At 41.0% G+C, this 13,881-nt stretch overlaps 1 protein-coding gene across 1 annotated transcript in view; it reads left to right on the top strand.

Moving 5' to 3' along the window:
• The first annotated feature begins 306 nt into the window (after positions 1–306).
• MYCT1 (MYC target 1) overlaps positions 307–13,881 on the top strand; it is a 32,652-nt gene continuing 19,077 nt past the window's right edge. Inside the window, exon 1 of the mRNA XM_030198469.1 lies at positions 307–487. Within this exon, the coding sequence (XP_030054329.1) occupies positions 424–487 (64 nt within the window). The 5' untranslated portion in view covers positions 307–423. The remainder of the gene's footprint in view (positions 488–13,881) is intronic.

Raw genomic sequence — 13,881 nt, 5'->3', positions numbered from 1 at the left:
CATATGAACTCATCAGATTAACTATTAACTTCTTGCTTCCAGAATCAGTAGGTCGATGGATAGAAGGAGAGTCGGAGCTTCCCATAAGGAAGGCTCTGAAGGTATGCAGTAACAACTTTCAAAAGGCAAGGGAATTCTGTATTGTTTCAAGTCAATTCACTCTGGAAAAGGAAATGACGAGAAGGAAATTTTTCCATGTCTCAGAAACTGTGTGGTGCTCCAAGATAAGAGGCTAGTTGCTAATTTGAGTATAAAGGCAGGAAGTGTAATACTCATGCTTCCCTTCAGGCAAACAAAGACACATTAGTGTCCAATGCAAAGCACTGTATTTCAACTGCCGAGGCATACAGAACTCCAGAGCTCCTTGTATGCACTCTCTGGATATAATTATTTTAACCCTAGTCTTCGCTTTTGGTGTGTATTATGGCTGAAAAAACTGTGAACAGCACTACTCGATTCTCTCAGCTCTTCCCAGAAAACTTTTGGGGTAAGGCATTTTTTTAACTATATTAATTAGTTATTTGAGGTCATTTTTACTGAGGGTTTGCAACTGATCTCTTCTTTTTGGAAAACATGCTGAATACCATTTTCATGCTTTCAAAATATAACAGGTAAAAATCAGCTTTATGCTGTTCTGAATATGACCAAATGTATTTATTGTCATTTGAGTGGGTAGCAAGTTTGATGTCTTGTCCTTAGTAAATACAAGCAAATATGTTACTGTTTGAAATTTGAAGGCAGGGAATCTGTCTAAAGCTACTCATGTTTCTGATTACTGCCGGGTGCACTTCTGTTCCATTTGCTGCTAACTTTCTAATAGGATACTGTAGTCCATCTAAACCACGTCTACTTTTGATTACAGCCAGCTCAACGCAGGTTTTCATTAACCTATTTTTCTTCATTTTATTTGCGCCTTATGTTTTTTTTAAACCGTGGAAAACCTAAATAAAGGCAAATGGGTATTTTAAGATATTTTGTCCTTTTCAATGATTTTTACATTATTTGCAGTGCTTTGAAAGCCAACGTAGTATAAGTAAAAGTAGGAACATGGGTGTTAAGTTAAATCTAAAAACGCCAGTGATTACAACAACCATGTGCCAGCTAGGGCAGAGGGATTGTCGGTTGCCCCTGCCCATGCCTGCTCCGCTGATAAAGGAGCTGCCAGGACCTCCCGTGACAGCCTAGCAAGGCTGTTGCTGGAGATCCTGGCAGCTATTCTGAGTCTGGAGCCGGTGTGGGTAGGAGCACTGCCGATAGCTCTTGCTCATGCCAGGCCCAGTCTCAGGATGGTTGTCGGGACCTTTCTGCTGCAGGAGGTCCTGGCAGCCATTTGGTTAGTGGAGCCGGCATGGGCAGGTGCAACTGGAGATTGCTCCTGCCCCCTCTAGACCTCCAACAATAGAGTTGGCCTGGGGGGAGGGCGCTCTTATGTTAGGAAGGGAGGATGAGGAGTGAGGGAGTGGGGTTTCTTCTCTGTCTTTGAAAAATATTTTTAGAGCTTTCACCATAGAAAAAAGTTTTGGAATCACTCATTAACACACAGATTTTCATTCAGGCAATTTCCCCCCGGATTCTTGATATAATGCCCTAATTTGGGCACAAATGCAAGTTAATTGATTAATAAGCCCTTAACTAGCAATATCAATCAGGATTTGTGTACGCAATCTGGTTGCACGCTATTCTATTAGGCACGGCGCCTAAATCCATGGCACATATCTGAAAAAGGAGTGTAGCCAGGGGCCCAAAAAGTTGCATGTTTCAATCTTTTCCCACACCCAGTTTTGAGCACCATTTATTGAACCTAGCTCTTTATGTGGAGTAGAGGAATGGCCTAGTGGTTAGACCACTGGTCTAGAAATCCAGAGGTGGCCAGTTCAAATCCCACCACTGCTCCTTGTGATCTTGGGCAAGTCACTTAACCCTCTATTGCCTCAGGTACAAACTTAGACTGTGAGCTCTCCTAGGACAGAGACATATCCAGTGTACCTGATTGTAACTCACCTTGAGCTACTACTGAAAAAGGTGTGAGCAAAATCCAAATAAATAGGGGCCCTTTACTAAACTTAGGTAGCCATATGCTCTACACATAGAAAATGTTTTTGAAAAAGTCCACCTAAAATATTGACAATCTGCTTAAAACAAGAAGATAGCATAGTTTGGCCCCAGTCTTAGTTTCAATGAACTATTGCAGGAATGAAAATCTCATGGTTTTCAAATGCTGAATCTCAGATTAGCATCAAACATATTCTGTGGCCAGCCTGGTGATTCAGGGACAGCCTCTCTTTGGGTTGGCTGGGTCAGGGATGCTACGAAGGCAGTGTTCAGAATCCTGTGAGGAAGGGGGGTGGGAAGAAACTCATGCACATTGAGCAATTTTCAGTCTGACTATCCATTATCCTGGCTCTTTGAATTAATGAATATTTACTATGGAGAACACACACTAGTTTTGTGACACTAGGAGACTGGAGTTTGTCATCGCTACTTTAAATGATATTGGACTGACAGTCCTTTGGAAAGCTGTCCTCTGAGAATCTAAGTCAGTTGAATTACCAGGACATCCACAATCAAGTGCCTAAAATATTTGCGTGCACCTTCCTTCACGGTATGCTTCTATTCTTCTTTGTGGGTATTGAGAAAACCAACTGTGTGAATGAGAGATTTGTTTTGTAGAGTATCAATAGAAATCAAACAAAATAAAACATGGAAAGAAAATAAGATGATACCTTTTTATTGGACATAACTTAATACATTTCTTGATTAGCTTTCGAAGGTTGCCCTTCTTCCTCAGATGGGAAATAAGCAAATGAGGTAGCAGATAGTATATATGAGAGAAACATCAAAGCATTACTTTGACTGTCTGACAGAGTGGGAGGGTGGGGGTATGCATGGGGACATCAAAGCATTTCATTGATATTCTAACAGAATGGGTGTTGGTAGGTGAGAGGAGGGTAATAAACAGAGACATAAACAGAGAAATAAACAGAGATGTCCCCATGCATACCCCACCCTCCCATTCTGTCAGACTGTCAAAGTAATGCTTTGATGTTTCTCTCATATATACTATCTGCTACCTCATTTGCTTATTTCCAATCTGAGGAAGAAGGGCAACCTTCGAAAGCTAATCAAGAAATGTATAAGTTATGTCCAATAAAAAAGGTATCATCTTATTTTCTTTTCCATGTTTTATTTTGTTTGATTTCTATTGATAACCTTAAGAGTACACGGCTACCACACTCCTCTACTTTTGTAGAGTTGTAATTGTATTAGAATTTGTTGTAAACCACTTCAACACCATGGTAAGAAGTTTTATATAACGTTAATAAATCCAATCCACTGGATTAAGAATTTTCTCTTTTGATGCAGGTGATATATCATCATGGATAAGAATCAGAAATCTATAACTCTTTACTAACATTGCTGTCAGGCATTCAGTTTCCAAAGTTATCCTTTCCAGTTTCAAACCTGCAGAAAATATAAGTTGCTTTGGTAGTTTTTCTTATTCCTTGTCCTGGACAACTAGAGGCAAATGAGAAATAATTTAATTTACCCAAGACCATATACAGGGTTGGTTCAAGTGTACCTGACACCCTAGGTGAACTTTCAAACATTCTGCCCCCTCCCCCCCCCCCTCCAGGGGATCACAAGACCTTTCACTTTCCATACTTGTCTAGCATCTACCCAACCCTAACTGCGCCTCAAGGTGTCCAGCATCTCACTTTCCTTTTCCTACTCACCTCTAGGTGTCTGCTTTTCCTTACCCTGTCTCTACATGTCCAACATTTTCCCATCCCTGCTGACTTCGAAGGTGTCCAGCATCTCTCTTTGCTTTCCCTACCTACCCTTCCAGGTATCCACCCTTTCTTTACCTCTGTTTGCTGTGTCTAGCAGCTCCCCCTTCCTTTCCCCTGCTGGGCCTACCTCATCCGACTTCATGCTCATTGTTGCTTTTGGTGTGCGCTACTAAGTCTGTCTGGGCCTGCAGCGCTAAAGAAGAGTGTGCATGGGCACAGAACCTTGAGCATCCACATATGCTGTATCCTGTTCTCCATGAACTTCCTGTTTTGGAGGGGGCAAGTCAACAGCCCGCTAAGCTTCAGTTTTTTCAAGGCCCTGCAACAGCTGGGCTGACTCTTTTATAAAGTCACTGACTAATATGGTTGGTGCTGACCCCTAAACTGAGCTGCCCTAGTGGTTTGGGCCAGCCCTGGTCATACAGAGCTATGAGCAATGGAGCATAATCTTGAAATCATACGATAGGGCTCCCCCATTTATTTTTGGCTTTTTCTTAGCTATGCTTTTGAAAAGAATTTATCCAAAGCAGTGTATTACAAGTTAAATTGGAGATCAGATTATAAAAGTATGGCAGGCCATAGACAGCTAGACTGCAGCCGGGACAGGGTACAAATGTCACATTAATCATTTGGCCATTCCTCCACTCTTTGGGAGGCACTAATGGCCTAATAGTGCCCTACTGTTGTAAAGAAATTGGTTGTCCCTGCCATAGAAAACTATAATCCATATTTCCACTCTTACACACACATATATGTCAGTATATATTGTGAAATGCCCTGTCTATGAGACAATAGAGCTTAATAAATGTCAGTGATTTAAAGTTTAGAGCAAGGGTTTTCTACCCAGTGCTCGAGACACACCAAGCTGGTCTGGTTTTCATGGTATCCTCATGAATATGCATGAGATAATTTGCATGTATTGCCTCCATTGTATGCACATCTATCTCATGCATATTCATTGTGGGTACCCTGAAAACGATTGGTCAGGTGGTCCCACGGACTGGGTTGAGAACCCAGATTTAGAGTTTAACAGGTCAATATTCCAGTTTGTGGCCAGCATTTTTTTAAACAACTCTGGCTACAGTGTTTAAATTTATTACATATATTCAGTGTGCAATCCTTGTGGTGAGTGGCACTTAATGTACCTAGAGACTGTTGACCAGCATTGTCTGTACAGATGACAGCAGTATTCAGCCTCTATCCATACAGCATTGCAGTTTAATTAGGACAGCCTTTTCAGTGATCTAAATTATACTGTTTAGCTATATGGATAATGCTTGAATATTGCTATCTGTAGAGCTTGCAAAATGCTGAAAATTCACATATAAAAGGTTTAAACGTGTGAAGGATCATTTATAAAGGGGCACTCACATAAGCACATAAGCACTGCCACACTGGGAAAAGACCAAAGGTCCATCAAGCCCAGCACTCTGTCTCCGACAGCGGCCAATCCAGGCCCCAAGAACCTGGCAAAAACCCAAAATTAATAACGCTCAATGGACTTTTCCTTCAGAAATCTGTCCAGTCCCCCCTTTAAACATTTCCAGGTACTTATTTTAGATGAATTTTATAAAGACAAATAGCCTAAATAGGTACCTACTTGTCTTTAGAAATTACTAGGATAAGTGGCAGAAATTGCTTCTATATTGTAAGTGCAGATATCTACACCAACCCTGGAGCAAGAGTACACGCCCTGCACCTATAAAGTTTATGTACAGTGCAGTGGTTCCCAAACCTGGTCCTGGAGGCACCCCAGGCCAGTCAGGTTTTGCATATTCATGAGGAAAGACTTGCAGTGCAGTGGGCCATAGTGCTGGTGTATAAGTGTCTGCTCCTTGTGGCAGTTCTTGCATGGCAATTTGACTATTAACAGGAAACTCATGATTGCATGTTACTAAATTTGCTAGCAGTTGCTTCTTTATGGAATTTTTACCTTTAGAAATGCGAATGCCTAGGAATACCAGGTATTTTGTGAAGTCTGAAAACGACCTTGTTTCATGATTAAGTGTATTTATGATGTGTTTTTCTAATGATATGCACTAACACAACACAGAGAGGGTCCAAAGAACAGAACAAAGTCCAAAATACAGCAAAAAGCACCCAAGAGCCTTCAGAAACGAAGGGTATTTTCCTGTTCCTAATGCATCGAGTAACCACTTCATAGAGTGGATTTGAACCTCCTCTCTGTTCATAAAGAAGAAATTGGTTGCTGTACACAGTATTCATTTCATATTAAATCACATTTCGACCCCTGACGCAGGCGCTGTGCGCCGAAACGCGGCCCGTTTCAGGTCCTTTGTGAAAATCAATAAAAGGAACTGTGTCCCGTTTCTGAAGGCTCTTGGTGCCTCTTTGCTGTACGTTGGACATTGTTCATGATTATGATCATGTTGTTTCATTTATGATGGTATATAGTTTTTGGGGGTTAAGTCTCCTTATTTTTATTTTGTGATCTGCAATGAACTATGCATTGGTATTTTCAGATAATAAGCCCTGTATAACATAACATGACATAACAGCCCTACTCATGCTCTGCCCATATATGAACATCCCACCTGTATAATACAAATTCCAGGAGTTATGTGCATGTTTGCACAATTGTGTACAGATGGCATTTTGGGCATTGACAATATGTATGTGCACACATGCTCATATATGCTGGTATATTAGGCATTAACAATCATATTTGCCACATAAATATAAGTGCCTTCTTTATAGAATTACCCTTTGCTCCTTATTATTTACCCAAATTATCTTTCCAGACATTACCAGTGAGTTAGAAGATGGTGTTATGATTTTAAGAGCATCTCCTATTGGAAGGTGTCTTTCAGGGTTAGCAATGTCTATATAAAGCTAGTGATGCATGCAGAAGGATCCATATTATTTCTTCCTTACGTCTCCCACCAGGAACAAGGTGCCATGGCTCAATAATGGATTCCCAGGCCTTCAAGTAAGCTTGGGAGTCTAAGAGGATCTTGAGTGGTAGAGAACTAGAGGTAATCCTTGAGAGAAGGAAGTCTACACTAAACACCATACCTCATTAAAGAAGGAGGTGTTTTGAAGAAAAAGTGTCTTTCTCTCACTTTCTGACCTGGACCTGAGAGGATGCAGAGCCTTCCCTACTCAGTGCAAGCTACCCTTCCCATGCTTTTAATAAGTGACAAAGTTATTTCACTGCTTTTTGAGCGTGGATGGTTTCAACCTCCTACCCATTAGGAATCTTTTATGTATATCTATTCTTCTTGAATTAGATACATAAATACATAAGCATTGCAAACTGGGACAGACTAAAGGTCCATCAAGCCCAGTATCCTGTTCTAACAGTTGCCAATTCAGTTCACAAGTACATGGCAAGATCCAAAAGCATAAAACAACTTGTTAAGCTGCTTATCCCAGGACATGAGCAGTAGATTTCCAAAACACATCTCATAATAGTTTAGGACTTTTGTTATGAACGTGTCCAACCTTTTTTAAATTCTGCTAAGCTAACTACTTTTACCACATTCTCTGGCATACAAATTCCCGAGCTTAATTACACATTGAGGACTCCTTTTACAAAGCTGCACTACTGATTGGTGGCATGCTGAATGCAAAGAAGTCCATTCAATTCCCCATGGGCTTTTCACATTCAGCACACGCTAATCAGTAGCACTGCTTATAAAAGGAGCCCTGAGTGAAGAAAGTATTTTCTCTGATTTGTTTTAAATTTACTACTTAGTAGCTTTATTGCATGCCCCTAACTACCCCAGTATTTGCAATTTTTCATATTGTACAAACAAAAAAAGAGACCATTAAAGCAAAATTTCCATCTTAAACTAAAATCAAATTAGATCACATTAGTTGTAGGTTCTTACAACTAATAAAAGAAAACAAAACAATCCAACCCAAAAAATACAACCCCCTCCCCCTCAAAAAAAAATCAAAACTTATTACTCAGTACACAGGCACACAAAAAAAATCCAACATTAGATCATTCTATCATCTTCTACCTCTTTTAAACACTTCTAAGTATCTGTTTCCTGCAGAACAGATTTATCATGAAAAAGAACTATTGAAAATGAGCAGGATCCAAAAATACATTGTGACCAGGCACTTACATAGAAACCTAAGGGAAAATGTGACTAAACCTTGGGCTTCAGCTGCAGGAACTGCTTTCTTCGAAGTTGAGTTGGTCTGACCACATCAGGAAACGTAATGATCAGTTGACCACAGGAGGTTGCTTCTTAGTGAAATATAATTTTAAAATAAATTCCTTCTCAGCCTCAGTGTGACAGTTTACCAATAAAGTAGTACGTTTTGGAGTAAAATCTTGAGATAATTGTAAAAAACCAAGAAATATCAAAGATATTAGAAAAACAACCTAATCTACCCCTCCCGGTCCTTAATAATTCTGGCCCCTTTTGAACATTAAAATATACTCAACAGACCAAAGATTCATTTAAGGATATTGCAAAATATCCTTCAAATATGACTCCAAGGGTTCAGGGAGCCAGATAATGGATAACAGGACATTTTGCCATCTAAGATTCTTAAAGAGAGGTTCTCCATAACTTCTAACTGAGCATGCGACAACATTCTGTCTTAACATTAGAAACCACAGCAGATTTTAATGTAGTAGGTGAAGAATCAGCTTTTTGCCACATTGGCTCAGTTTCAGGCAGCCTCTTATATTCAGAGAATTTGAGCTTGAAGTATCTTGAGAGAATTTGCAAATTTAGGTATAGACCCGTTTAACCTGTGAGAAAAACCTGCCAAATAATCCTGTATTATGGGGCCCTTTTACTAAGCTGCTGTAAAAGTGGCCTTTGCGTGCCTTTACGTGGGGTTTCCTCCCGCATACTAAGGCCACTTTGCTGCTGCGGTAGAATGACTGATTTCTATTATTTGAATTATGGCCATGCACTAATGTTGCCATTAGCCCATGGCCATTAGAAAAATTAGTCCGTGAGCACTTACTGACACCTATTTTTGAAGGTGATAAGTGATCATGCAGTAATCCTATGCTAATCAGTTAGTGTGCAGTAATATACTCGTGCTGATTAGCATAGAAATGCTCACTCTCTGCACCCTGACATGGCCCTCTGCAAAGGGGCTCTTTTACAAAGCGTTAGTAAGCTCAATGCGGGCTTACAGCACACTAAATCTGAACTACTGCCAGACCAATGCGGCTGCTAGCTGTAGTTCTGGCTTGAGCAGGTGTCATTTCCAGTGGAATGCCCACAAAATGCCAATTTCCCCAACTGTAACACATAATGCCCTTTTGAACTGTGCTCATTAGAATTTAGGCGCAACTCATGACAGAATGCGCTTAGCAAGTTGTGCGTATAAATTCTAATTATTTCCAATTAGTGCTCATTATTGCTTGTTAGGTGCTGTTATCAGCGCTTATTAGGTTAAGACAATTAAGTTACACGCGTAGTTTTGGAATATGCTTAGATTTCAGTGCGGAACGCTAGGCTTGCTATATTGAATCCGGCAGTAAGTGACCTAAGTCCGACTTACATGTCATATCGAAAATGCCCTTCCACATATTAGATCTAGGGGAGAGCATATTACATCTTCCACTAGATAGTGCCCCATCCTTCCTAAAACAAGTTACCAGATTGAAGAGGAGGAGTGTGTTCCTTTAAGGTTAAAGGAGCCTCATTAATATCTAGCTGTGAGGGGGTTTATAGAACTCTGCCCCTCACCCTTGTCCCATAGACAGCCTGAGCCACCTTAAGAACACTAGTCTCACCCAAGAGGAAGTGAGCTGGAAGAAGGGTGGAGCCAAAACCAGGAAGTGTTTAAGACAGGGCCTGACTGAGGTTAAGGAGGTCAAGAGAGAAGAAGGAATTGAAGCCCCAGCGTATGCCATCACCTATGATTAATTGTGACCTGGCTGAGGTAAGCTGCGTTTGCTACTAGTTTGAGACTGACAAGCCTTGCTCTGAGGTCTGGCTGGAGCCAGATCCTAGTACGCAGAAAAGAACCGAGAAAGACTCCTAGGCTGTGTTTGGGGCAGGGCCATCCTACCAGCCACAGACTGTGTTTGGGCCTTGCTAGCCCTGAGGCCTGCTTAAGACTGCTTAATGAACTACAGAGGCGTTCTGTCTTTTGTGCCTTGAAGTAACAGGCCTCAGGAATAAACTAAGTTAAAACACTTGTTTTCATTTATATCCCAGTGTTTGATTGTGTTATTCCAAAGGCCCCACCCTCGCCCCTCACTCGGTGTGTCACACCATCATTAAAAATAAAACCCACTGTTGCCACAGACTGAATATTTACTTAGTTATTCTCTTTTAACAGTAACAACAAATTGATGTATTTACATCTCTACCCAGAAAATAACCTCTGTTCAATGAGTGCCTCCTAGTGATTAGATGTTTATTCTATTTTATTCACACCATTTTGCTTGTGAAGTTCAGAAGTTTTCTGAGCAAGGTTTTACACAATACTCTGGCTTTTTAAATGGCAAATCATCTTTCTTCCCTAAGCCCCCCCCCCAAAAAAAAAAAAAAATTTTTTTTTAACAACATTACAATTGTTTGTTTTGCTCACAGCCTTTGAACCTTTAGCCCAACGAGAATGATTATACCACTTTCCATTCTGACAATCACCAATGCAATATTGTGGGATGTGTTTTCCACTTACCTCTTTCTTCAAAAGAACTATTTCTCTCTGATAATAAGATCCTGGGATTTCAGATAAAATCCAATCACTTCTCTCCCCCTCTTTTTTTTTCTTTGGGTGGGGGGTGGTGGAGGAAATGGAGTTTGTTTTATTCCGTGAACTGAAAATAACTGCAGTTGCTCTTTACTGAGGGAGCCCAGGCTCCTAATTAGCCTGCAGCTTACACACACTGCCACAAAAACCCTATATTTATAAGTTTTTTTTCCTACTAAGAATACAGAAAACATCCATATATATGAAAGCAAAACCTCTTTGAGTAGCAGAAGGAAGTGATGAGAGAGAACCACCATCCTATTGAAAACAAATTCAGCTTTAGTTACCACAAGCATAGGATGACCTTAGGAAAGACCCTTTTCTGAGCTGTTCAGATCATTTGGTCATATCTATATTTGAGACCCTTGTGCACCTCCTTTGGAAAAACACACTTCAGAATGGAAATTGCTATAAAAATGCTGGTTGATATTTCTGTTTAGCAAGTTTTCTGCTGTTAGGCAAAACCTTTATAGCTTTGCCTAATGTCTACTTGGTAGTATACATATTGCACTGTATATAACACTCTACCCGTACATTCATAATTAAAGGCTATTATCCTAAATCATCTTCCTTTCCCACACGACAGCAAAATATTAAAGCAGAGGAAAAAATTATTATACCCGGTGTTGCTCTTTTTAACCTTGAATGCACACGATTTGTCGGCTATTTCTTCTACCAGGGTTGATTATAATCATTCATTGAATGTAACAGTTTGGAGATATCTTTCTTTACTAAGCAACTTGGACAAGGACTAGCCTGTTGATTAGGCCTCAGCACTGTGAGCTGTGAAATGGAAGCTGGATTTTGATCCCCCATTCATCTAGGCTGGTTGGGCAAAGGATTACCATGGAGGTGGTACACACAGGCCCAGGAAGAGAGGGAGGTCTGGATATCTCTACAGTGGCAGCATCCTGCTGGTCAATGATAGGCATTAACCCCAAGATTCTATATATTGCGCTATTTCCGCGTGGAAGTTGAAGTGTATTCCATAACAACATGCATAACTTAGTTAATAAGCTAATCAGTGCTGATAATTGGATGTTAACCAATTTTCAGCACTAATTGGCATTAATTAGGATTTAAGCACACTAGTTGCTAAGCGTATTCTGTAAAGTGTGCACGTAAATATAAGTCACATGATGGTGGTGTGACTCTGACGGTGTGAGAACGCTGTGCTGTAGCTGGAAGGTTTTCTCTCAAGAACTTTTTTCTTTTTTCAATATGCCACATACTAAAAGGAAAGGGAATGTGAGGTTTGTTCCCTCGTCTACCTCTACATCGTCCCCAATCGAGCAGAGACTGGACCGATTCCTCAACGGAACCTCTCCAGAGGAACTGAGGGTGATTCTCGTAGTGGAGGAACCAAAGGAGTGGAGCCTCTGCGGGGACAAGAAAAACATTGTTATCTCCTCCCTCAGCTTCCAACATTCCTCCTTGTCTGGCTTCCACTGCTTCGCTTAGAGATAGCCACAGGCTTCCAGAAGTGCAGCGTCTGAGTTCTCTGGCGAGTGTATAGCGTCGCAGAAGAGAACCTGGAAATTGAGGCCCATGAGATTCCTGAGGCCTTCGGATACAACAAAGGAGGTAAATCTTGGACAAATATGGACAATGCTTAATAAAATAAACTTAACCCTTCAAAAATCTTCAGGTGAGGTATGTGCTTTGTATATCAAGTTTGAAGATTTGGTTAAGAAAGTGGATTCAGTGAAGAAAGATCTTTCTACCCGGGTTAAACAAATACAAACTGAAGTGAAACACTTTACAACAGCTAAGATAAATTGGCTCTCCATAAAAAAATTGAGCAGATAGAGAAATTTAATAGGCGTTTAAACCTCTGCCTTTTTAAAAATTTATAGAAGTCTTTATTAAGCATTGTAAATACAGAACAAAACATACTCAGCTCTGCAAAATACAGGATTGAACAAGTGTTCCTAATGTAAACAAAGCGTATATCATAAGAAAGCACAATGACAAGTATCAATGCTATTATAAATACAAACTATACCTGAAGATTTTTCAGTTTTGATGATAAACCCCCCTCCCCCTAACAACCCACCTCCCCAGAACCACCCAGTAGCTCTTCCCCCAACTCCACATCCCCCCACACAATATACTCCCCTTCTAAAATCTCAACCCCCCTTCCCCTATCCTTTCATCCAAACCAATCACCTTTTAATCAGAACACACATTCAAGAAGGGTCTCCAAACACTTCCCATTTAGGCAAGGTTTTCCTTTTCACTGCGTCAACCGCTCCATTTCACATATATATCGCACTTTAGAGATCCAGCACACCAATGAGGGAACCAAAGATGACTTCCAACACTTTGCCAAATTTATACGAGCTGCATGCAAGGCTACCCTCACGCTGCTGCCGTTCCAGGAAAAGAAGATCCCAATAATAAAATGTGGCCTGCACTGTAGGCGGAAATCGCTCAACCTGTCCTCTATGTTTACCTGAAAGCCACATTAAATGCCCCAACCGACGAGTGCCCACCAAAGATTGCTCAATATGCACCCACAATTTGTGATCTTCTCTCCGAAACCACTCAACAGCCGATCTAGGCTGCGCAGCACAATAATACCAGAACAGGTTGGGTACCCCCAATCCACCAGCATGCTTACTCTTATATAAAAAGCACGTGGCAACGCGGTCGATTCTGATTCCAAATAAAACAAATTAAACTGTCTTGTAGCTAGACAGAAACGACCTAGACAAACGCAAGGGAAGCACCTGAAACAAATACAGTAAGTGAGGCAAAACATAATCGCAGCATCCCGCCCAAACCAGGATAGACCCATGGACGCCCATCTATCCAAATCTCTTTGAATCGCCTTCTGAAGAGCTGGATAATTAATTGCAAACAACTCTGACAGGTTCTCTAACGGACCATTTAAAAGCAAAAGAAGTCTTCAACGCCTCCATCAACCCAGACAGCACCCCGACAGCCATCCCAATAGACTTACTCGCATTCAACTTATAGCCAGATACCCTTGATTACGCCGCTATCTCCTTCATTAATTAGGAAGAGAAACTAACGGTTGAGTTAAGGACAGGAGGACATCGTCTGCAAATAATGCGATTTTATGTTCCTTTCCTCCCACCCTTACCCCGGAAAAGTCTACATTTCTCGAATAGAGCCCGCCGCCAAAGGCTCCATCGCCAGAGCCAAATAGAAGAGTAGACAATGGACATCCCGTCTGGTACCTTCGCCCCAAAGAGAAAACCCCCGAATGACCCCCATTTACTCTCACACAAACCTTTGGCGAAGAATAGAACGCTTGAATCCATGACCTATAAAACGGACCCACCCCAAATCGATGCAAAATCTTATCCAAATATCCCCAATGGACCCTTCCCGGGACATTGCCTATTGACTTATTCAA

This window comes from Microcaecilia unicolor, chromosome 3 (genome assembly GCF_901765095.1).
Source record: "Microcaecilia unicolor chromosome 3, aMicUni1.1, whole genome shotgun sequence".
NCBI classification, from domain to species: Eukaryota; Metazoa; Chordata; class Amphibia; order Gymnophiona; family Siphonopidae; genus Microcaecilia; species Microcaecilia unicolor.
This window is presented reverse-complemented; position numbering and strand designations above follow the sequence as displayed.